The 23,725-nt window shown below is 41.6% G+C and overlaps 1 protein-coding gene across 2 annotated transcripts in view; it reads left to right on the forward strand.

The window, feature by feature from the left end:
- The window catches only part of MBTPS1 (membrane bound transcription factor peptidase, site 1), a 30,351-nt gene extending 6,986 nt beyond the window's left edge, over window positions 1–23,365 (forward strand). For both annotated transcript variants that reach the window (XM_081200818.1, XM_081200819.1), the window contains exons 6-23: window positions 1,057–1,166; window positions 1,524–1,640; window positions 2,883–2,950; window positions 3,440–3,542; window positions 4,546–4,697; window positions 7,137–7,298; window positions 8,818–8,962; window positions 9,899–10,087; window positions 11,416–11,588; window positions 12,533–12,648; window positions 13,110–13,266; window positions 14,157–14,281; window positions 15,311–15,388; window positions 16,893–17,033; window positions 19,479–19,610; window positions 20,641–20,767; window positions 21,439–21,569; window positions 22,532–23,365. In XM_081200818.1, coding sequence (XP_081056944.1) covers window positions 1,057–1,166; window positions 1,524–1,640; window positions 2,883–2,950; window positions 3,440–3,542; window positions 4,546–4,697; window positions 7,137–7,298; window positions 8,818–8,962; window positions 9,899–10,087; window positions 11,416–11,588; window positions 12,533–12,648; window positions 13,110–13,266; window positions 14,157–14,281; window positions 15,311–15,388; window positions 16,893–17,033; window positions 19,479–19,610; window positions 20,641–20,767; window positions 21,439–21,569; window positions 22,532–22,725 — 2,420 coding nt within the window. In that variant the 3' untranslated portion in view covers window positions 22,726–23,365. The remainder of the gene's footprint in view (window positions 1–1,056; window positions 1,167–1,523; window positions 1,641–2,882; window positions 2,951–3,439; window positions 3,543–4,545; window positions 4,698–7,136; window positions 7,299–8,817; window positions 8,963–9,898; window positions 10,088–11,415; window positions 11,589–12,532; window positions 12,649–13,109; window positions 13,267–14,156; window positions 14,282–15,310; window positions 15,389–16,892; window positions 17,034–19,478; window positions 19,611–20,640; window positions 20,768–21,438; window positions 21,570–22,531) is intronic.
- The last annotated feature ends 360 nt before the right edge of the window (window positions 23,366–23,725 follow it).

Below are 23,725 nucleotides of genomic sequence, written 5' to 3' on the forward strand. Positions count from 1 at the left end.
CTCCCTTGGCCAGTAAAGCGAGATGAGCGCCACAACCCCAGAGTCGGTCATGACTGGACCTAATGGTCAGGGGTCCCTTTACCTTTACAAGTCATTTTCCAGCCGTCAAAGCGGGCCTTGGAGGCATGTGATCTAGTACATTATTATAATTCAAGAAACATTTAAACCAAACTGTTACAAATGCAGCACATGGTAAAAATTGTGAATTTACTCCAGCTCAACATCACTTCATGTGGCACATGCACCTCTTTCCTCTGCCAGTTCTTCTGCAACTTTCCCTTAATGTCAGTTGAATTAAGTCCCAAGTGCATTTAGGAGCACGATATAAATGCTTACTTGGAGGTGCCATTTAAACATGCCACTTCTAAATCAGCAACCCTGATCTAGAGGCTGTTTTGTACTTGTGGGTGCTCCAATGTGTACATATCGTTCCTGTGCATAAAATGGCTCACAGCCATATTGGGGAGTGTTCTGCAAACTCATCCCCATTACAGGAATCAGAGTGCTTATGAAACCATGGATTGGGATCACAATATTCTAGGCGGGTTAATCTTATTGCATACAGAAAGAGTTTCCTCATCACATTTAAAATTGCACACCTGGTCATTGCTGGTTTATTATTCATTGTGGCATCCGTGTATGAAGTGCTTTACAGGGCAACATGAGAAGCATCCCCTTCTCTGAGGAACTTTATAATCTAAGGGAGGAGAGACTGCAAAAGCACATAAGAAGAAGCCTGCTGGATCAGGCCAAAGCCCCATCTAATCCAACATCCTATTCTCCCAAAGGCCAACCTTTTGCTTATGGGAAGCCTCCTAACAGGACCATATTCAGGGCCATACTGTCTCCTGACAGCGAGATAGAACACACCCATCCTGCCTAGTAACCACTGAATTTGTGGTTTTCCTCCATGAATTTCCTCCATGAATTTGTCAAGTCTTTTAAAGAAGGAGAGGCTGTGTTAAAAAGGAATCGCTGAGGAAATGCAGCTGAAATATCTGTAAAAGCGATGTAGTGTTTTGAACTTTATTTTAAAGCATTGTTTATGTTCAACAGGTCTGGGTCATGGGACTTTTGTAGCGGGTGTGATTGCTAGCATGAGAGAATGCCAGGGATTTGCTCCAGACTCAGAACTGCACATATTTAGAGTCTTCACTAACAACCAGGTATGCTGCCTCAGATAACATCAATGCAAGTTTTGTAAGATAAGATGCTACATTATGCATGGTGTTCAGTTTGGTAACTACTGAAGACTTTCAATCTAGAACATTCAGATTAACATATTTTGAAATCACCTACAGCAATTCTCAAAGAAGGTTTTGTTTTTATTATGCAATTAACTCGAGTTGTGTTTTAAAAGCAAAATTGTGGCTTTATAAAGTAATAATTGAGAATGCTAAGAGATATGTGAGATTGTTTGGGTTGTGAAGTGGTTTTATGGGGGGGGGGCGGAACTCTGTTGTTAAAAATGTTTTCATTTCTTACAGTGCTTGGTGTTTTAAACAAGTTTCCCTCCTAAATAGGTCTCATACACATCTTGGTTTCTGGATGCCTTTAACTATGCGATCTTGAAGAAGATAGATGTATTAAACCTTAGCATTGGAGGTCCCGACTTCATGGATCATCCCTTTGTCGACAAGGTACGTGTGAAGTGGAGGAAAGGCCTGGGTAGCATCCGATTGTGGCTTTTGTAAATTTATCCTGCGCCTTTGAAGCTTTCGGGTTAATTTTGTAGTGCCTTTACAAGTATTACTGTACAGTAATACCTCTGTGACTGTCCGCCTCGTCTAGCGTCCATTCTGGTGAACGTCTGCGGCAAACCCAGAAGTGCTGGAACGGGTTACTTCTGGGTTTGCAGCTCGCTCATGTGCAGAAACGCAAACCGCTCCGTGCGCAGACATGACACTTTGCCCTGCATCCTTTTCGGCTAGAGACCGGGGCTCCGGAGCGGATCCCAGATGCAAAACAAGGTACGACTGTATAAGCATTGCAGAATAATCCCGAGTAGCCCTTCTGCAAATGGAATGGCTCCTACTATTCACATAAAAAAGACTCCTCCCTCCTTTGCTGTCCTAGAGGTTCACCCTAGCCCCTGAAACAGATTTTGTAGGTAGGTTCAGGAGGCTGCTCAGAAAAGAAGAAAAATGGGGTCTTAGGATGTACACTATTATCTTTGCAGCCATGCTTTCTCTAAGGAATATTCAAAATGTTCACATGATCAAATGCTCCTCCTCCAACCAACAGATCCTTCTGCAGTGGAAACTGTCATGTCACAGAGGAGTTTATCCCATCCATTTTTCTGTGTGGAAATACTAGGTTTCTTTGGAAGAGAGTTACCCACCTTCAGTGGTGCCGCCTAAACAGAAGTTGATTATGTCAGTGAGAACTGTGGCTTAAAGGCTGCTTGAGTTAGCACTAATGAATTTATATGTGGGCCTCAATGTGGCATTGGAACAGCAGGAATTTATTTCACATTTCCTCCAGGCAGCTTGTGTTACAATAGTGAGATTTTGGAAAGATTTAAATTTAAGGATGTGGTTATTGACAATACTCTTTTACAGCAATCTGGTATCCATTTGTTGAGTTCATTAATTCCAATTCAGTATTGATTTGTGTAGTTACTTTGAATTTTAGGTCACAAAATGGGTCTCTCCCTCTCCCCCCCTCTCTCTGTAGGGGCGTCTAACCAGGTTTTGCTTTGTTTTCATTGTTAGCATCTCCTGAGAGATACAAGCAGGTACCTCCTAGTATGTTACTGATTGGTTTCTGAGACTCTCAGGGAGGGGGCTATTCATTTGTAATTCTGGGTTGTAAAGATTGTGATATATCATCACCATCACTTGTTAGTATGTTTCAGCAATCTGAGTTTCTTAATTTTCCAGGTATGGGAGCTGACAGCCAACAATGTGATCATGGTCTCTGCTATTGGAAATGATGGCCCTTTATATGGGTAAGTGCCAATGATGTGTTCTTTCAAAGTAACATCCACAGATAAAATAACACCTTTTCCCTTCAGAAAAAAATGTAAAAAGTTGGTTTTGTTTCTATGGCAACAGAGCTCATTCTGATGACAGGTACTTAGCAAGGCAGGTAAGGTTTAACAAAGTGGCTTAACAAACATTTTATGATTGTATATTTTATTGTTGCAACCGATCCTAGGACCTTTTAGGAAAGGGTAGGTAGGAAATCTAATAAAATAAATAATATATGTTTTATAAGACCTTGTCCGACTCCTTGATTCTAAATCTTGGTTGAAATCGCTGCTCAGCTGTGAAGCTCACCAGGTGATCAAGGCCTGTTCTCTTATGTCTCTCTCTCATAAAATACCTGGGAGGATTAAGTAAAAGGGTGGGGAACAGAACTATGTAGATTTGCCCTCATCTTCTTGTACAAAGCTGAGGTAGGGCTGTGATAAATAACAATGCAATACTAATTTCAGCACACTCAACAATCCTGCTGACCAGATGGATGTGATTGGAGTAGGCGGCATTGACTTTGAAGATAACATTGCTCGGTTCTCATCAAGGGGAATGACCACTTGGGTAAGCATCTTCAAGCATGAGCAGCTTTTGGAAGCATGCAAGCAGGGTTAAGACAGGAAAGGCTGTGGGAACTTACTCAATCTGGATTGGCTTTTACTTAGCTTTGCTAATTTTCCAGCCCTGCCTCCTCTTATTCCTTGACTTGAGTCTTTGGGATTGCCTATAAATTTAAATAAGGAAATTCGCATTAAAAAATAAATAAATCAGTATAACCAGAAAAATCAGAATAATGGTTAGGGCCCATTATTTGTAAGTAGGAAATTGTTCATCATTATTATTATGGGAAAGTTTTATATTGCAAAGATGCTGAGAGACACAGTGCATTGTGACTGAATAAATTTACTCATGATGATGTTGCACCAGCAGTAATGAATTGAGTGCATTTATAGTAATTTCAGTCCTCTAGTGCCAGAAGAACAAGAAACCCACTGTTTTTGCATCTTCATGTTTTAATTAAAAAATACAAAGTTGTTTATAAAAATGTTTGTATACATAGACAACATCAAACATAAAAATAAATTCAACAAGCAGAATCTTTCTCTGTTAAGTTTCAAAATCATCTTGTTGATGATGCATACGACACATTAATACTACAGTAACATCTCAAGCACCCCAAAGTTACTTTTTGATTCAGGAAGTAGACAGTTTCCCCTGCAATATTCAAACAATAGTTTTCAAGTTAGTAAAAAATCTTGCTGTTGTCCTTTCTTTTCTGTTTTCTGATATCAGCAGCAGTGAGTGTGTGTGGTGGGCGTATAGTAACATTCAACAAAAAGCATTGGCAATCATCTCAGAATCTGAAAAATTGTGGCCAATGCTGAGTTTATAAAAGAACAGCAAGATTTTTGCCTGTTGTGTTGGAGCAAGCTTTGCCAACCTGATGACCTCCAGATGTTTTTAACTGCAGCTGTGCTGGCTGAGGGTTGCTGTGCAAAACATCTGGAGGATACCAAGTTGGCAAAAGCTGTATAAATAACAGAAATTCTTTTGTTTTCCTCCCAAGGAACTGCCTGGAGGTTATGGCAGAGTCAAGCCCGACATCGTTACTTACGGCTCCGGAGTAAGAGGTTCTGGCATGAAGGGCGGATGCCGCTCTCTTTCTGGGACCAGTGTGGCCTCACCTGTGGTGGCAGGTGCTGTCACCCTGCTAGTAAGGTAAGTACTCAGTGAGAATGCAAGCACCACAAAGGTTTACTTAAATAAAGATGAATTGGCTTAGCGCAGGGATCAACAGCTTTTGGGGGCCTATGAGTACATATGCAAACTGAAGAAACTGCTGTGGGTAGCACATGGAAGCATACCACAAGTTTTTCTGCTGGCTAACATAGGATGCTATTTCCACATACAATTTCAGTGGGGGAGTGGGAACCCTGTGGGGACCAGGGAAGGCCTCTGTGGGCACATGTGTGCTTGTGGGTATCACGTTGGCTAGTCCTGGTTTAGGATCAGTTAGTCTCAATTAGCCATGAAAAGCACCCCCCGCCCCCGGAAGCTGTTCTGGAAACACAGCATGCTCTGGGATTTCAGAGTAAGCAGAGTTTGCAAGCAAAGTGACTTGCTTGATGTTGCTGCGAGTTAGTGGCTGAAGGGAGATTTGAACTGAGGATATTCTGGCTCCACAGGTTTCAAGTTCAAAGGATACCTGTAGCTTTATCAGTTTTAAGAAATTGTTACAATCAATATAAAAGCGCTTCATTAGACTAATAGTTGCTTAATCAGTGTCCTACTTCAAGGAAGCTTATTGCATGAATTGATCACCCATTTCCTGCGTTGTCCTATGAATTTGGAATTGTTTTGTTAAAAAATTAACAGGCTTGGTTGTTGCATCTAACATTCCTACCATCTTATATTGTTTCATAACAACATTTTAAAATTTGAAGTAGCTAAAAAAATCTGCTCTTTCTGTGACCTTCATTTTACTGAGAGAAGCTTTGATGCTTTAGGGGCAGCATTTCTTAGCCTATGAGTCACAGCCTGAAAATAAGTTGCAAAACTTGCGCAAGTTGGCCACAGACCACAAATAATTATCGATGTTAATCCTTAACTGGTATAATGATACCTTTCCCAACTCTTGTTTCATTGCTATATTAAAATGCTGTGTTTGTCTCTTGTAACCAAGCATCTGAAAAAACTCAAGAACTGTTCTGTGGTGGCTGGCAGCAGATCCGATGATGGTTTGCCACAAGGTGCTCATGCAGGGAGTTGTTTTCAGCAACTGTTAACTGCTTGCCTCTGACACACAGGCACCTGCACAACAGAGGCGAGCAGTAATAGTCACTCAAAACAATTCCCTGTACGAGAATCTTGTGGCAAACCATCACCGGATCCGCCAGGGCTAGTTAATAGTTAAGCCAGAGGTGATTTGGCATTTGCTTTGTCAAAATTTTGTCAACTGCTTTTCTGCTGAAGAAAAGTTAGAATGCATTCGCAAACCATTTGCAATGATGCCATGAAGTTGTCCTTGAACTTATTAAACTGTTATCTAATTGGGTCCTCAAAAATAATTTGTTGGAAGTAAGGTTTTCTGAATGTTGGCTTCATGCTACCAAAATTACTCCATTATTACGGAGTATACTGAACTTGATAATGAAGCAATGCCTGTGCTGATGTTTGGTGGTACATATGTTTGTGAGATAGACTTTTCAGCAGTGACTGCTATGATGGCAAAATACAGAAGCAGGCTGCATCGTTAATAATTATCTGAGACTATGTCTTACTATCATCAAACATCACTTGTGGGTTGCCATACCAAAATGTTGGGAACCATTGCTGTAGAGAACAAGATATCCAAATCTGGGTTTAAAAATTCTACATTTGTATTCAGTTGGATTTACTTCTAAGTAATGTGCATAGGACTGGAGTGTAGAACAAAATTGTCTGAGCCCTGGTAGAAGCTGTATTATGTATTTATATTTCTTCTAAAATTTGTATTTCAATTTTCTGTGCCAATGTGCAGTCCAATTCAATTGGTATTCTGTTAAAGGTAAAAGTAAAGGGACCCCTGACCATTAGGTCCAGTCGTGACCGACTCTGGGGTTGCAGCGCTCATCTCGCTTTATTGGCCGAGGGAGCTGGCGTATAGCTTCTGGGTCATGTGGCCAGCATGACTAAGCCGCTTCTGGCGAACCAGAGCAGCACACGGAAACGCCGTTTACCTTCCCGCCGGAGCGGTACCTATTTATCTACTTGCACTTTGATGTGCTTTCGAACTGCTAGGTTGGCAGGAGCAGGGACCGAGCAACGGGAGCTCACCCCATCGCGGGGATTCAAACCGCCGACCTTCTGATCGGCAAGTCCTAGGCTCTGTGGTTTAACCCACAGCACCACCCGCGTCCCATATTGTGTTGGCATTGGTGAATTATTCCTGGGGTAGTAAAGAAGACGGCAAAATTTTATGTACTTTTTGTGTGTGTGTTTAAAAGAAGGTACTATTTATACCAATTTCTCCAGTGTTTACTTCAGTAAAATGTACTAGAAAAGGTTGCAGGAATAAAATAAATTATTACAACAAGGCTGTGATTCATTTTTAACTTCAGCTTGGCTTGATTGATGCCAGGACAATAGTATAACATTACAACTATTTCTCATTTTTAGCACAGTCCAGAAGCGTGAAATGGTGAATCCAGCTAGTATGAAACAGGCCCTTATTGCATCTGCACGACGACTTCCTGGGGTCAACATGTTTGAGCAAGGGCATGGCAAACTTGATCTTCTCAGAGCCTACCAGATTCTCAATAGTTATAAACCACAGGCCAGGTAAGACTGCATGCATGGTTTAATAACTCAAAGTAAACCTTTTTTTTTGTTATGTTATGAAATATATATTGATCCAAAAATGCATTGGCGCAGCCAAGATAACTTAAACTGACTTCAGCTTTTTTCCATCTCTGAACTTCTTTTGTGATTAAGCGAAGGTTTTGCTATGTTATTTGTTTGTGAGCACTTTTAACCCACACCTCACTGAAAAGGCTTATCCAGGGGTTTTTAGTTTTTGTTTTTTAAAAAACGTAGAGGCAATTAAAATAGTTCCTGCCCTCAGACTTACAATCAAAAACTCACAACACAAAAGAGAAAAAAAGTAATGGGGACGGAAGGGTTGTGGTGGTGGTAAATAATCACAGGCACCAATTCTTAAATAGTTCTTATAATGACCAGTTATTATGAAAGCAGTTTAGGGACGGGAGGAGCTTGATAGAGCTGGTCTTGCAGGAGAGCTGATGGGATGGCCCTGCTTCTCATCTCTTCACAGCTGCAGCCTACTGTAATAGCTGCTACCGAAAGCCTGATGGAGCTGGTTTCAGTAGTTTACACTTGCCTAATTAGGTTTGCTTAAGGCAAACCTTAGCTCAATAAAAATGCAAATTATTTATCTGTTTAACAAAATATATGTCCTGCTTGATTGTAAGAAAATCTCCAAGCAGTTTACAAAAAATATTTATTATCAAGATTGTAAGACTGCAGGCAAGGCCTGTGATTTTTAACGGTTATACAGTGCTTAGTACCTTTGGCACTTTAAATACAAAACAGCAAAAGAATGAGCTATGCTTGTGTATGGTTGAGGCTATCATATTCTCAACTGTGGTCAAGAGCTGGAGGTGCATTTTGCTGTGCAAATTGACACCCTGGCAAGTGGTCCAGCATCATGATACAGTAACTTTGGGCTGGGGGACCATTGCTGATGGTGATGCCTGCTAGGACTCGCCACTGATAGTGACACATGTTGAGGTCTCTGCCTTCAGGATTCCAGAGGCCACCATTGTAGCCACCATCTTAGTTTTCCCAAAATGAATGCCCTGGAAGTCCCATCATTCTGTATCATTGATAGACAAACATTGCATCAAACAGTAGTATTTGATAAGAGCAGGAAAAGGATGCATATGTGTTTTGGATAACACATGATTGAGTACTGGAAACACAGTTGAGTGTACAGTAAATGGGAGTGTGAACATGGTCTATGCCTTTTTTACCTAGTTCTGGCAAGTAGATCTTGGGGTTCTAGTAAAAAACAAAGTAGTTTCAAGAAGCCAGAGGTCTGTCCACCCCTGTGGATAGCTTTATGCTCTAAAAGAATGTGTATTGCTATTATTTCCATGACGGTATTGATTCAAAATAATACAAGCATCTTTGACTCTGCCTGGTGTATTTACAATTTCAATTTTAGTTTTTAAAGTCTGGGATTTAATGGAGAAGATTAAAACACTGGTCTTTTAGGCTCAAAGCATGTTTATTTATTTACTGTATTTATGCATGTATTCATTTTTTCCTGACTGTTTAGTTTGAGTCCGAGCTACATCGACTTGACGGAATGCCCTTACATGTGGCCATACTGCTCCCAACCTATCTACTATGGAGGCATGCCAACAATTGTGAACGTTACTATCCTTAATGGAATGGGAGTCACTGGAAGAATCGTAGACAAGGTAGACTTTGAAAGAGTTGAACCTTATTCTACAGAATGTTAGCTTCTCTTTCCTCCTGTAGATGAGATGTTTTGAGAAGACCTGATCCTAAATATATGCATCCCATTGAAACTTAAGTCGATTCACCCTCATTCAATTTTATACAAGAAATTTCAAAATCTGCTGTTAGGATAACATGACAATTAATTTTTGAGAACGCTTAAGTGGTTTGATGAATGCAGCAACATGGGGCTGTAACCAGCATTCTCTGTCTGCTGGCATAAAGCCTCTTGAGCTAGAGGACAGTTGAGTTTTTGTATTGCACAAGAGAGGAATCATTAATGCTGTTGCACAACAGATTCCACAATATATTGCACAACAAAGTTACCAGCAACCTGCTTGTGCATTCTTTAGCACAACAGTGTTCTAGCGCAGAACATTTTGCCATCATATATCCCTAAATGGCTTTAACTTTGTGCTAATTGGGTACATGATTCCATGTTTTTATATTGTAAGCTTTCAGCATAAGCATTTTAAGGTAGGGGACAGGAAGACCAGCAGTCTGCCTTACTGTTGCATCCAGTTCTGATGGAATGCTTCCACTACACTCTGGAAAGTGGCAAAGTATATCAAAATACTGTGTGTAGTTCCTGATCATCATGTAGATCTCCCTCATGCCTATGCTTCCAGGATGCCATAAAAGGGCTCTCCAGTCCACCTTTGTTAACCTGCAGGTCAAAGGTGATGTCATTCCTATTTAGTAAGGAAGAGCAGATCCAGAAAATGCATTGCTGAGTTTTCTTGAGTGCTGCCCATGGAAGTGGCGCTTTATTCATCCAGTGTTCTGATGAACAAAATGTGTTACACAGACATCAATAGGGATCATGCTAGTTCAGAGTCATAATTATATATCCATCAGTGTTTTAACCAAGCCACGTTTTGTTTTGTGTTATCTAGCCCGACTGGCAGCCCTATTTACCACAGAATGGAGATTACATTGAGGTGGCTTTCTCCTATTCCCCCGTTTTATGGCCTTGGTCAGGGTACCTAGCAATTTCTATTTCTGTCGCAAAGAAAGCAGCCTCATGGGAAGGCATTGCACAAGGACACGTCATGATCACTGTTTCCTCTCCGGCCGAAAATGAGGTATTTCTTACTTTGCTGTTTATTAAGCCATAATCTGCTGCTGTTTACCCTAGCACAGTATGGCACATGACTGAGCAAAAAAAAAAAATTAAAAAAAAATGCTACTAGGAGAGAAACACATGCCAGTAATATAACTTTAGCATCCCTTATTGATACAGCAGCATGAAATGTAGCTAGATAGTTGAATTAGGGTGCTTAAAGATCAAACAAAAGCCAAGAGTGTTCTCTTTCCATGTCTGAAAACTAACATAGAATTCTGAAGGTTGTGACTCTGCTAGACCATGTGCTTTTCTTAGACCAGCAGCAGGAAACACATAGTCCAGGTGCCAGTTGCAGCCCTCCCAGCCTTCTGTCATGTAGGACTCTCTTTTGCCCATACACTGTTTCTCAGCCACACCCACTCACCCCAGACCACACCTCTCACCTGCTTCACACACCCCTTGCATGTTTTTGCTTGGCTGGATTATGTCATTGAACTTTGATAAAGCCTCTTGCTTGCCTGGATAAAGGATGGAGGATAGAGAGGGGTGAGTGTGTGTACACGAACTAGTCTGCTGCAGAAAGGTAAAATGGACCTTCATTGCTCTGCCGAGTTTTGTGTCTAGCTCTGACATGCCCTCCTGGAAGGTTGATCAAAAAAGGTTCCTCACCCAGTCTGTGGTTGCTTTCATAAATGCTTTTGTTAATTCATACCAAGTGGGGCTGGCCTTGAGATCTAAACCTACTGGGCATATTGATGTATGTTAGGGGTGTGGGCACCAACAACAAAGGAACAAAACAGCATCATCTAGCTTTAAAGTCCATGGGACCCAAAGGAGTGCTTTAGTCTTGCCCAGGTACTTTGAACACACTTTGTGTGACTCTTGAAGATTTCTTCTCTGGACAGCTGATGATCTCTTCTTACAATCTGATTTTGAACACAAAATCCATCCTTTCAGTACATGGCATAAATACTGTTTGGAAAATACAAGCACAAAATCTGAAATAGTTCAGCGTCTGTATCTGGCCCTTTGTCCAAGGAGGTTGGAGTGCTGTTGTAGTCTTGGAGCAGCCTTGCAAAATAGGCAAGGTTGAGAGAGTGACCTGGCTAGTGTCACCTGGTGAGCTTTGTGGCTTACTGGGGTTTTTAAGCTGTATTTTACGTATTTAAGCCACTACACCACAGTATTATACTGTGAGATTGTGAGGGTGGGGTAAGGGATGGGATGGAATGTATTTGAATGACAGCTTTAAAAAATATTTATCAGTTGAATGTTCTGTAGTTTGGATTTTGTTTGGGGGAGCATTCTGCGGTACAACAGGCTCCTTTTTGTTTCTACTTCTTTCAGTCGAAAGCTGGCGCTGAACAGACTTCAACCGTGAAACTCCCAATAAAAGTGAAAGTTATCCCGACACCCCCACGTAGTAAGCGTGTCCTCTGGGATCAATATCACAATCTCCGCTATCCACCAGGATATTTTCCAAGGGATAATTTGAGGATGAAGAATGATCCCTTAGACTGGTGTGTGTTTTGTGCATTGCTGACCATTACTACTGTTTGAAATTGTTTTTAATACTGTGACCCACTCTGGAACCTTAGGGTAAAGGGTGGATAATTGGTGGTGGTGGTGATGATGATGATACTGGCATGTAATAACATTGACAAAATAGGAAATACAATTCTGTTTTCAAGATAACATGGAGATTTGCCTTATCTTCTGTAGTTTAAGGGAAATTATAAACTCGGGTCTGACATTCCATGAAAATCTGGTTCATTCACAAATTGCAGTATTTAATCCTAGCTTAGAAAGAAAATAGGTCTTTGTCATTGTGACAGTAATAGAGGTAAACTACATCCTCAAATTAATGACTTGTGTAATTTGCCTTTTCCGTTTTTGTCCTCCCCAAAATATATCCTAAAAATAAATCCCTATTGGGATTTGTTCTGCTTTAAGCAAGATATAAAGTCATTGAACATGGCAGTGGTCTGGTTCACACGTGATGCTAAGCCATGACGCTAAGCTGTTGCACAAACCCCCAAACCATATATCTCACTGACTCAGCTTTGCAACCCAAATGCTTTTGCCTTCTGAATGTTTCCTTAAACTCTGGTAAATGCCTCTTGTTTTTCTGATGAAGAATACAGAGGGGTATGTATGGAAACCAGCCTACTATACAAATGTAGTTTTTTCTTTGGCCCTGTCCACTGCAGCCCTTGGAAGGAAATGTGGCCTTCAGGATAAAACAGCCCCCCTCACCTTCATACCTTGTGAATTTTTTTTTTTGTAGTTTATTATATACACACAGTATTTCAAATTATATTCCTTCTTATCTGCTATTGGTCCTGAACCACAAGTGATAGGCTTTGTCCATAAACTGTGCACATATATTGCTTTAAGATACCAAAACCCTTAGAAAGTATTATGACAAGAAAATCAGTTTACATACTTCACTTGGTTTATTTAGGAATGGTGACCACATCCACACAAACTTCAGGGATATGTACCAACATCTGAGAAGTATGGGGTATTTCGTTGAAGTTCTTGGTTCACCTTTCACTTGTTTCGATGCCAGTCAGTATGGTAAGTAATTGTGAGCTTGCTTTTTATATATCAAAGCAGTTTTGGGGAGGCGAGCTTGTCCAAGCTCTCAAATTGAGGATGGGATGGCCAAAGAAATATGTAAGGCCAAAACAGGAGAGGAGCCAAATGGAGGCTGCTGGTTTCCTTAAGCCAGAGGAAAATCACCATATGAGACTTGGGAGTGAGAGGAGAGGAGGTAGGCCTGGCCAAAGCTGCTTGAAAAGGGGCACAGAAGCCAAGAAAGGGGGATAAATCTGACTGTCTTTAGTCAAAGAGAGAACCCAGTATTACAGCAGAGAAAGGACAGGATGTGAATCACTGGCTATCTGCTCTCTGAGGCAAAAACTTGGGCCAAGCATTGTTCTGTCTCTCTTCATAAAAAGGTCTGGGAGCAAGCAAGGGGCAAAGTGATGTTGGGCAGGTTCTTGTCATTCTGAATTGTTTTTCCCCTTTTCCTGCAGGGACCTTATTGATGGTGGACAGTGAGGAAGAGTATTTTCCAGAAGAAATAACTAAACTGAGGAGGGATGTTGACAATGGACTGTCACTCATAATATTCAGTGACTGGTACAACACCTCAGTGATGAGGAAAGTCAAGTTTTATGATGAAAACACAAGGTATGGATATTCAGGAACTGGCCAGATTGAATCCATTGCCTGCTGTATCCTATATTTTCCTTTATACAGCTCACCTAGAGGTAGATTTTTTATTTCAGAATTTTCTAGATGGTCAGTCAGAGGATTTCAAAATCAAGTGGTTGTTGGCTGATGTAGTTTGTTACTTGTAGGGAAACTTTAAAATGTTAGTACAAAATTGAAAAACTTAAATCGATCTAAATATTTAAGTGACTCAGGACCGCAATACCTCAAGGACTGCCTCCATCCATATGAAGCAACCTGGACCCTGTAATCATCATTTAAGGCCCTTCTTTGTGTCCCTTCTTTGCGATAGGTCTGGAGGGTGGCAACACAAGAATGGGCTTTTTCTGTGATGGCTCCCTGTTTGTGGGATACTCTCCCCAGGGAGACTCGCCTGGTGCCTTAGTTACATATCTTTAAGTGCCAGGCAAAAACATTCCTGTTTTCCCAGGCCTTTGGCTAATTAAATGAATTCATGAAATATTGTTTTGTTCATAAACTGGTGGGGGACTTATTTTTGTTTTGTTATTATGGTATGTATTTTTGTGTTTTTATATTGCAAACCACCCTGTGTTCTTTGGATGAAGGGCAATATAGAAGTTTAATCAACAATAATAATAAATTTCAGCTGTTTTTCTTTTTTTAAAAGAGGCCTAGGCAAACTTATTCAGTCATTGGCAGATGCGCATGGAATATTGTAAAACCTCTGCATATCTGAGGCTTCTCCAAATAGGAATCCTGTTGTCTTTGGTGATTACTGTGTCAGCATGGACATTAGGTGTGGGTCGTGGCAGTTCAGATTTATCCACCAAAGAAATCATAGTGTTTTCTGGGTTGTGATAACTTGCCTTGTGGTGATGCATTTGTAGGCAATGGTGGATGCCTGATACTGGGGGAGCTAATATTCCAGCTCTGAATGATCTTCTCTCCGTGTGGGGCATGGCCTTTAGTGACGGGCTGTATGAAGGGGATTTTACCATGGCAAGTCATGAAAGTAAGTCAACTGGGTGTCTTATTTATTTATTGCATTTATATGCCACCAGTCCACCAAGACACAATTTTAAAATACTAAAATAAATAATACAGAAAGTAAAGTTCACACACGGGCGGCGGGGTGGGTAGGGTAGGTAGAGGACAGTGTAACTGGGACGGGCCTGCTTGCTTGCCTCACTCTCCTCCTCACGGGGTTGATGGTGTCCATTCGCCCTGTGTAGTTTGACCCAAGCAGGCTCTCTTTTCCCTTACCACAGGACTGATGGACAGGATGTTTGCAGAGGGGGCCACCCTGATAGCTCCACCACTCTCAGAAGCTATTGTGGGTGGTGGCCTGTGAGAGTTCATTGTTTTTGCCAGCCCTTAAGTTGTGGGATTCCATTCCCACAGGGGTGCATTTGACACCTTAATTGTACAGTGTTCAGTGTATGCACCTCTTTACCCTGCCCTTCAACACTGGAGATATCTATATCCACAGAGAGAGAGAGAGAGACTCATTTATATGAATGACCCACCCTAGTTGTGATTGTAATTTGTTTTAAGCAATTTTAATGCAGTATTTTTATTTCTGTAACCCACCCTGGGACCTTCTTGTGAAGAGCGTGTAATATATATAATAACAAAAACAAGAGCAGTTACTAATAATAGCAATGGGAATAGTGAGGCAGACAAGGGAGTTGGAGTCTGTGGGACGTTTTGCCAGATCGGGATCTTGAAAGGATACCTGTGTCTTTTAAGGTATATATTGAAGGGATAATTGCACCTGGTTCAAAGTCTGTCATTACTGCAGCCCTGTAATGGGAAAAGTTGTGGCTAGTAACAGATCTTCTTTTGCACCTTTTAGGCTTCAATCCTATATGCACGTGTATAAGGAAGGCACAAGAGCTTTCTCAGCATAGGCCCAAAAGCTATGAAAAGGGTATTGTGGCTGGGTTAGGTGGCTGATTTGAATCCACCAGTCAAATAATGGCTGCAAGATTGTAGTCATCACCTAGAATTGGTGAATTGCTCCCTTTTTTATTATTTGCAGTGAACTACGCCTCCGGATGTAGTATTGCAAAGTTTCCAGAAGATGGCATTGTGATTGCACAGACCTTTAAGGATCAAGGTACAGAGCTGCATCTCATTTCATATTCCTCCTAGGTAGGCATGGAATTACGGTTCATTGTATAATTTAACTTCCAGCAGCCCTTTTGGGCATGACGGGGGTTAACTTTTCACTTAATTTTTCAAGTAAAATAAAAGCAAAGAGCCACTTTCCATGCTAATCTTTGTTCATCCAAAGTGTCCAAAAGTGTTGCACTGGGAAGGCTTACAGCCACATCATGGCTCACCACTTTGAAGGTCTAAGTGGCTACCAAATAACTTTGGGTAAAGTTGTTTGCAAACTTGAATCAGGTGGGTTTCGAGATGTGGATCTCCTGCCCTGAAGAACCACCCCATCCCAGGAACACTCCCCTGCCCAAAGAGCTCCACAATCTGAGAGCAGAGCTGGTGAGTATGGGTTTGCTCATGGACAGTAAAGCATGAGAGGCTAGCGTGTGGCTCTTCAGATGCTGTTGAACTACAGCTTCCATCATCCTTGGCTGATGGTTATGTTGGCTGGGGCTGATGATAGTTGGGGTCTGGCAACATCTAGAGGGCCACAGCACTTAACCCTTGGGCATTATAGGCTTCTTCCTGCCTCCAGCCCTGCATCAGGAGCACTGCTTTGTAAAATCACTGGAGTCTAAAAAGCAACTTGCAGTTTTTCATGAGCAAGAAAAAGAGCTGCTGTTTATTCCGTTAATCACTTTTGACCTCTGTTCCCAACACACACGTGTGGCTCTCTTCACGTGCAGCTTTGATACAAGGACTCTGCTACAATTCTTTTGATAAGAGAGAAAGGACAATGGAAGTCGCTTTTTGGTTTTTAAAAAATGGTTTCCCCAAATTAGTCTCCTAATCTTCTTTCCTTTTATGCTGAACCATTAACTATGACTGTTGATAAACCAGAAAGTTACAGTTATAATGAAAATTACATTTGCCTTCTTGTGTAGCCATTGCTCGCTGCTCATTATTTCCCCTTATCTTTCACGGAAGCAAAATGAAGAATGATGGCAATTTGGTGGTATTGTATTTGGCTTTTCAGTCCTGTTGCGACCTGTTTAGATCCTGTTTAACCATTTTACAAAGCTCTTGAGAGTTTTAGACAGGGAGTCTTTCCTAAGCCTATCTGGAGGTGCCTGTGAGGATTAAACATGGGACGTTCTGCATTCAAAGCAAATGCTCTACCACTGAGCAATGGGCATTCCCCAACACTCCACATTTCCACTGTAAATCCATTTAAATAAATGTGCATCAGAATTACAACTCTTCTGTCCTTTGGAAGCCATAGGAAATCATTTAAAGTGCAGAGGTGCAGCATTATATAGATGAAGATACATAGGATTAAGGTGATGGGAGGGTTTTTCCATTTTGTTTACACACACACACACACACACACTCCATCCTGTAGAAATGTAATGCGTCTTAAATTTTTTGTTTGAGCCAGTGCTTTTTGACTACCCAGGTTATGCAAGATCATTGGGATATTGCTATTTGACAATTTTCCTTTCCACCCTTTCCTCTAGGTCTTGAAGTTTTAAAGCAGGAAACGGCAATAATAGAAAATGTCCCCATTTTGGGCCTCTTCCAAGTTCCTTCAGAAGGTGGAGGCAGGATCGTTTTGTACGGTGATTCAAATTGCTTGGATGATAGCCACAGGCAGAAAGGTGTGTTGCATTTGCTAAGTAAACATCCCATTACTCGTGTAAGTTAAAGTCTGTTGTCACAATGCCAATGCACAGCGGACAGCCACCCTACCATATGGTACAATGACTTCATATCTGCAGTAGAACAAGTTTAAATACCACCTTCGCTAGTGGCAGGCCTCTTATTGCAAAATCCTATGTATGTCTACTCAGAAGCAAGGGGCAATTAGGTTTACTCCCAGTAATTGGGCACAGGAATGCGGCTTTAGTAGAAGAATTGTTCATGAGTGAGTGAGAGAGAAGAAGACAGAAAAGAATCTCAATCTTACTAGCTAGGAAAAAAAGATTTACTGAAAAGAGATGATCTGATTTGAGGTGATTCAAAGTTAATAATTGTAGGATTCCTTGGGATTAGTCATGGAGTGCTGTTACTTTTGCATAGCAAATTTGCATAGTAAATTTACAAGCAAATTTTTAAAGACTTAAAGAGTAAACCTTGTCTCTAGTGGTTTCCTACCACTTGCCGATTTCTTCTCCCGCTCCAGCTTCCAGACAGAATAACTTCACTTGGACTTGAAAAAAAAACCTACTTGAATGCAAAGATGTGGGGGTGGAAAATTCATAGGACCAGAAGATCTAATAGAACCCTCAGAACTATTACTTCTACTGTGTTTTCAAACTCTTTACATTTCTGGATGATATTGAAGGCTTGTCATACTCAGAGTAGACCTATTGTATCCATTAGGTCTACTCCATGTATGACGATGGTTGGAAATTATTTACTGTCCATCTTTCACTTGATGCCTTCAATTTGCAATTCCTGTGGTTTAGCTTTCATGCCAAATATAGGGAATTTAGGGATTTTGATCCCTATAATTAATTGTTAGATTTCTTACTCATCCTTCATCATAAGGTCCCAAAATACACTACAGCAGTAGAAACAATGCAGTTTAAAACAAAGTATCAGTACAAAAAAGTAAAATAGATCAAAGGCCTGGGAAGAGCTATGTCTTTAGCATACGATGAAAGCTGAATAACGATGGCACAAGGTGCCCCTCTGTTGGGAGGGAATTCCACCACTGTGACAGAGAAAGCCCTCTCCCATGTTACCACCCCTCGAGACACTACTGATCTTAACATCTGGGAAGGTCTGTAGGGAACAGGGCGGTGTTTCGGCCATTTGGGGCCAAAGGCATGGAGGGCTTTGAACATCAGTGTGAGTGCCTTCAGTTGGGCTTGGAAACAAACACCAGGTCAGCATCCAGAGGATGCTGTTAAATTCAACGCTGAGTTCTTTGTATCAGTCAAAGAGGATAGCTTTAAATACAGTATCAGGCAGGCTTTCATGTTGCAAATTGAAAGCAGTACCTCCTGCTGTGACATCAGTGAGCTTAGCTGTGTTTAAAATTCCTCGCATATATGATTTGTAAATCCTAAAAACGTGTCTGACCTCTGTTTTTTTTTAATTAAAAAAAAAATCAAAGGTGAGCATTTCAGTTACATCAGGATTATGCAGATTAACTCCCATTCCCACCAAACAGCTATCCTGGGTGGGAATTGTCAGACAGTGTTTTTTGAACTGTGCTAAAATGGTCTGTGAAGGCTAAACTAGATTTCCAAGAGGTGCAGGTCTGAAAATTTGGCGAGTTAAAATTTCCCCAGCACAGTAGTTTTTGTTCATGCCTAAAAGACATGTGCCTCAAAATAATCTATTTCCAATTTAAAGGCTGAAAACAATTATGATGCCCCTCTGGGCAGCCCTGTTCTGCTGCATTAATAAACATTGCTCTTGTAAACGAAAGCCTTCTTTCTGGCAGCTTAGATTGACTTTATTGCACCATGTCAATTCACATGAAAGAGAGCAAACATTTTATAATTCACTGGGTAGCCATGGATAAGACTTCTCCTTTCACACGGTTGATGTCGTGAAGGCATAGAAGACAGGCGTTGAGGCTCCATCCCGACAGCTCACTAAGCCATCGTGATGGAAGCTTAACTTTCCTTTAGTGTCTGAACCATCACATTAAACCATTGTTTGTGATAGGCAACACCAGAATCAGAAAATAAGGTTTGAAATGCATTTGCATTTTGAACTAACAACATGGTGATGGCTATTGTTCCACCTCTGAAGGAGCCTGCATTATAGAAATGGGAGTGCTGAGCAGATCAGAGACATGGTTTAAAGCTGCGTCATCCCTGACTCTTGGCCATGCTGCCTGGGACTGATGGGAGTTGAAACCCAGGCTCAGAGCATTCCCCATTCCATTCTTAGTCCCAGCAAAAGAATTGGGCTGAGCTTCAGGAGCATAGCACGGAAAAACAGCAGCAATGCAGTGTCAAGGGAAAACAGGTGGCAGCAGTGGATTTAAAAGAGTCAATCAGTGTAGTTAATGTGTGGAGTTGGTTTGTTTGGCTAGAGGGAACTATCAAAACACTCGCTTTTTTATTTTTTTTCTTAAATTCCAGATTGCTTTTGGCTTCTTGATTCTCTTCTTCAATACACATCTTACGGAGTTATGCCACCAAGCCTCAGCCATTCAGAAAACAGACAACGACCTCCAACAGGCATAGGCTATGCTCTTCCAGAGCGAATGGAAGGTGATTTTCATTTGATTTGTGCTGCTACACATGAGCTGTGGTAGTATTTAGCCTGGGAGTGGGGTGGATGATCCCATTGTTATTATTATTCGGACTTATTAGTTGCTTTTTAAAAACAAAAACAAAATGCAAATTCAAAGCGACTTGCAGTGTAATGTACAGTGGTACCTCGGGTTAAGAACTTAATTCATTCCGGAGGTCCATTCTTAACCTGAAACTGTTCTTAACCTGAGGTATCACTTTAGCTAATGGGGCCTTCCGCCGCGCGATTTCTGTTCTCATCCTGAAGCAAAGTTCCTAACCTGAGGTACTATTTCTGGGTTAGCGGAGTCTGTAACCTGAAGCGTCCGTAACCCGAGGTACCACTGTAATACAAAAATCAAAACCACTATAAAGCTAAAACATAAGCTAAAAACACTAATATACATAGAAAGCAGTCTAGCATTCCACACACTAAGAGGTTGTAGTGTCTAAAAATCTCTTAAGTTAAAGGCCAATAATCTGGCTGGGGGAAAAAAGTTGTTCCCTGGCCTGGTGCCTAAATGTAGCCAGCAGTGGACCCAGGCAGGTCTCCCCAAGGAGACCATTCTATAAGTGGGAGATTTACCACTGAAAAGGCCCATTCTCATGTTACCAGCTTCTGGATCTCCCTCAGAGAAGGCACACAGAGAAAGGACCTCACATGATGAACACAAGGTCCAGGTTAGTTTACCGCTCTTACCTGCCTCAGTCTATTTGGCAGGGTTCATAACAGGCAGGGGTCAAATGTAAATGTGGTGGGAGGAGGGGAGGGAAAATGCAGGCTCTTGGACAGTCTCCCAATATCTGCCCCCCACTTCAGGTTGACTGCTGCCATGGGAATATCTGCCCTCCAACCAGAACACTTGCTCCATGCCTCTACCTACTGTAGAATTTGGGAGGGCGTGTGTACTCCAGGAATGGCAAGATGTGTTCCTCATGCTTAGAAAACAGCATAAGCAGCAGGCAGGGGATTATCTTCTGGTATAACTGTTTCGCTGTGTGATTTCAGGTAACCATCTTCATCGATATTCGAAGGTGCTCGAGGCTCACCTGCGTGACCCTAAGCCCCGCTCACTCCCAGCGTGTCCTCATTTGTCTTGGGCGAAGCCACAGCCTCTGAACGAAACGGCTCCCAGGTTGCAATTTCTGATTTTGCTAAATCCACCTTTAGTTTCCAGTTTTGAATGTAATAAATATGGCAGTCAATAAACACAGTATTTTGTCTGATTAACTTTCCAGGCATATGAATGATAAAAACGGAATTAAAAACATACCAGAAAACCCATAGAACCAGCTGTTAGCTGAATTCACACACCAGATTCGCAAGAAACCTGTCTGCTTCCTCCCCTCCCAAAAAGTAGTTTGAAAATGCCATCCTTAATATTTAAGGCCCACCATTTAGAAGTGAAACAACATGGAATGCCAGACCTTGCAGTTGAGGCCAGGTGAAGCAAATGTGGTGTGTACCCAGCATGCACTGACTTCCCAGTTGCTCAGACCATCAAAACAGGCCAGGGGTTTTCATAAGATTTGGGGAGTATCACCTGACCCCTTCTGACCTATAGATGTAAGGAGACTCTTCTGTCCATTGCGACTAGTGTCTGTGGTTTCCATGTGCCACTGCCCAGCTCTTGCCAAACAAGGCTGAGTCTGCCTGACCTAGTTTGCAATCCTAGGTTGTATCTCACCTAAGATGTACATAGAGTATACCCACTGAAATGTTCAGATATTCAAAATGTTTTCTAGCAGTCTTGATTGACTAGTAGCCCAGTGTACAAATAGTTCTGGATGCTTTCATTTTTTCCAGCAACCTATGGAAACATCAGAAGTTACTGTCAATCGACCTGGACAAAGTGGCTTTACCAAGTTTCCGTCAGAACCGACCCCAAGTAAGGCCTTTGTCACCTGGAGAAAGTGGAGCCTGGGATATTCCAGGGGGTAGGTGCCAGAATGGTGGGACACCTGTTGCCCACAGTGCATCACACCACCCTAAATGAGATAGAAGCATACACACCTATGCAGAAGAAATACAGAGACACCTGGAATCATCTTGATCCAACTTTTAGTTATCAAGATTACAGCTCATTTATGCCTGTTTACTATGTATTTTTTGGCCATAATTAGTGCTAGCACACCTGCCCACAGTGTTCACAGGCATAGCTTGTGAAATTTCTGGCTTTTGATGTTTTGGAAAAGTAGTTTTCATATTTCCTACCTTTAATTGTAGCCACTTTCTACGTAGAATAGTCTGATAAGGAGCCGCTGTATGTCTGCCATCGAAATTCCTCTTGGGGAATGCACTATGGCACATACCCTGTTTATGCACACTGGTGCCTAGCCCTGATGGACACCCCCCATGTGAACTCAAAGAACACCCTGGAGCAGGGGTGGGAAACCATTTTTAGCCCAAGGGGCCACATTTTCTCATGGGCAGCCTCCAAGGGGCCCCATGCTAGTGGTGGGTGCGGCCAGATGTGTACCACTCTCCATACAGGCAAGGAAGCGTTCATAGTTCTGGGATACCTTACAGCCAGGTAAAATCAATAGAGGAGGGCACATAGTAGGTTCAGTGTTTCACATTCTAACATTGGTTTTCAAACTGGTAGTCTCCCCCACAAGGGAAACTTTAGGCAGGCCTATGCTTTTGATGATCAGCTTTAATAAAATTGCATGGAAGTGATCCCTGGTTGAAATCAGTGAGTTGTATCCAACCAAGTCTTACTCAGAGTAGACCTATTTGAAATTAATGGGTCTAAGTTGGCCATGACTATTAATTTCAGTGGGTCTACTCTGAGTAAGACTGGCAACCCAGTAGTTGTGTGGCAGTTTCTATAACTCTTGTTTGCCCATGGGTTAATGTATCCTCAGCTTGCTTACATTAATCTCCCTTTCCCATACAGGAATAATGCCTGGACGGTACAACCAGGACGTGGGAGGGACGATACCCGTCTTTGCGTTACTCGGTGCTATGGTGGTCCTGGCCTTCTTTGTGGTGCAGATCAAAGCTAAGAGCAGGCCAAAGAGACGGAAGCCCAGAGTCAAGCGGCCACAAATTATACAGCAGGGTCACCTACCAAAGACACCGTCTGTTTGACCACAGTTGCCAAAGATTACCTTCTACTGGCTGCTTCATGGAATTATGATGATCGTTACTAATGAAGATGCCTGGCATTTGGTGACTGATTCAAGCAGGAACCCATGTTTTCTTTGGCTACTGACAAAACAAGAACTCAGTGGATCATCACGAGATTTTTTATTAAAAAACTACTATTATTTTCAGTAGCTGAATCCACCAAAGCCTTGAGCACTATTTAAAAAGAACCGATATGTTGTTCTATTTCCCAAAAAGGGAGGAAAAGAGACCTTTCTTTCCTTTTCTTTTAAACTGACCAAACCTTTTCATTAGAGGCTATTTTCTATATTTATTTTAGGAAGAACTTGGGAGAAGAGCCTCTTCAAGGCTATCTGATAGCAGAACCATTTTTCTGAATGGAATGCAATTTTCTAATACTATATATTACAAAGAGAAATAGAACTCGCAACATCCTGCTGTAAGGACGAAAATGCAAAACTGACAGGGAGAAAAGGACAAATCAGTGTGGCAAAATCCTTCTGTTTATTTTTATAAAGCAACTTGCCATGATGTTTTGTAATTTTTTGGCATGATTTCACCATTGTTGGTGGAGAAATTTTTTCCAATAAATATGTTACCTGTATCGAAGCTGAAACAAAAATGCATAGAAGTTTTTCCTCCTTGAAAGCTTGGGCAGGAAGCAGTTCTGCAATCCTTTCTTCATGTTTGCCAAACCCTTTTCATTTGTGAACATAAGCACTTTGGTTGGGTTTTGACTGCCATATAGACTCGCCTGGCTTGCACACTAAGCTAAACCATGGCTTAGCGTGCAAGTATGCAGACTCGGGGACAGGAAATAGAGGCTGCTTACCACCTCCACCACCCCAATATTATTCTGATGCTGTGCTGAACTTATTAACCCATGGCTTTCCTTAGCATGTAATCAAAAACAGACTGCAACCAAACCACAAACTGCAACCAAATTTTGCTTATGGTTTACAACTTGTGGTTGGTTCAAGAG

The sequence above is a fragment of the Podarcis bocagei genome, assembly GCF_964188305.1.
Source record: "Podarcis bocagei genome assembly, chromosome: 7".
Taxonomy (NCBI): domain Eukaryota; kingdom Metazoa; phylum Chordata; class Lepidosauria; order Squamata; family Lacertidae; genus Podarcis; species Podarcis bocagei.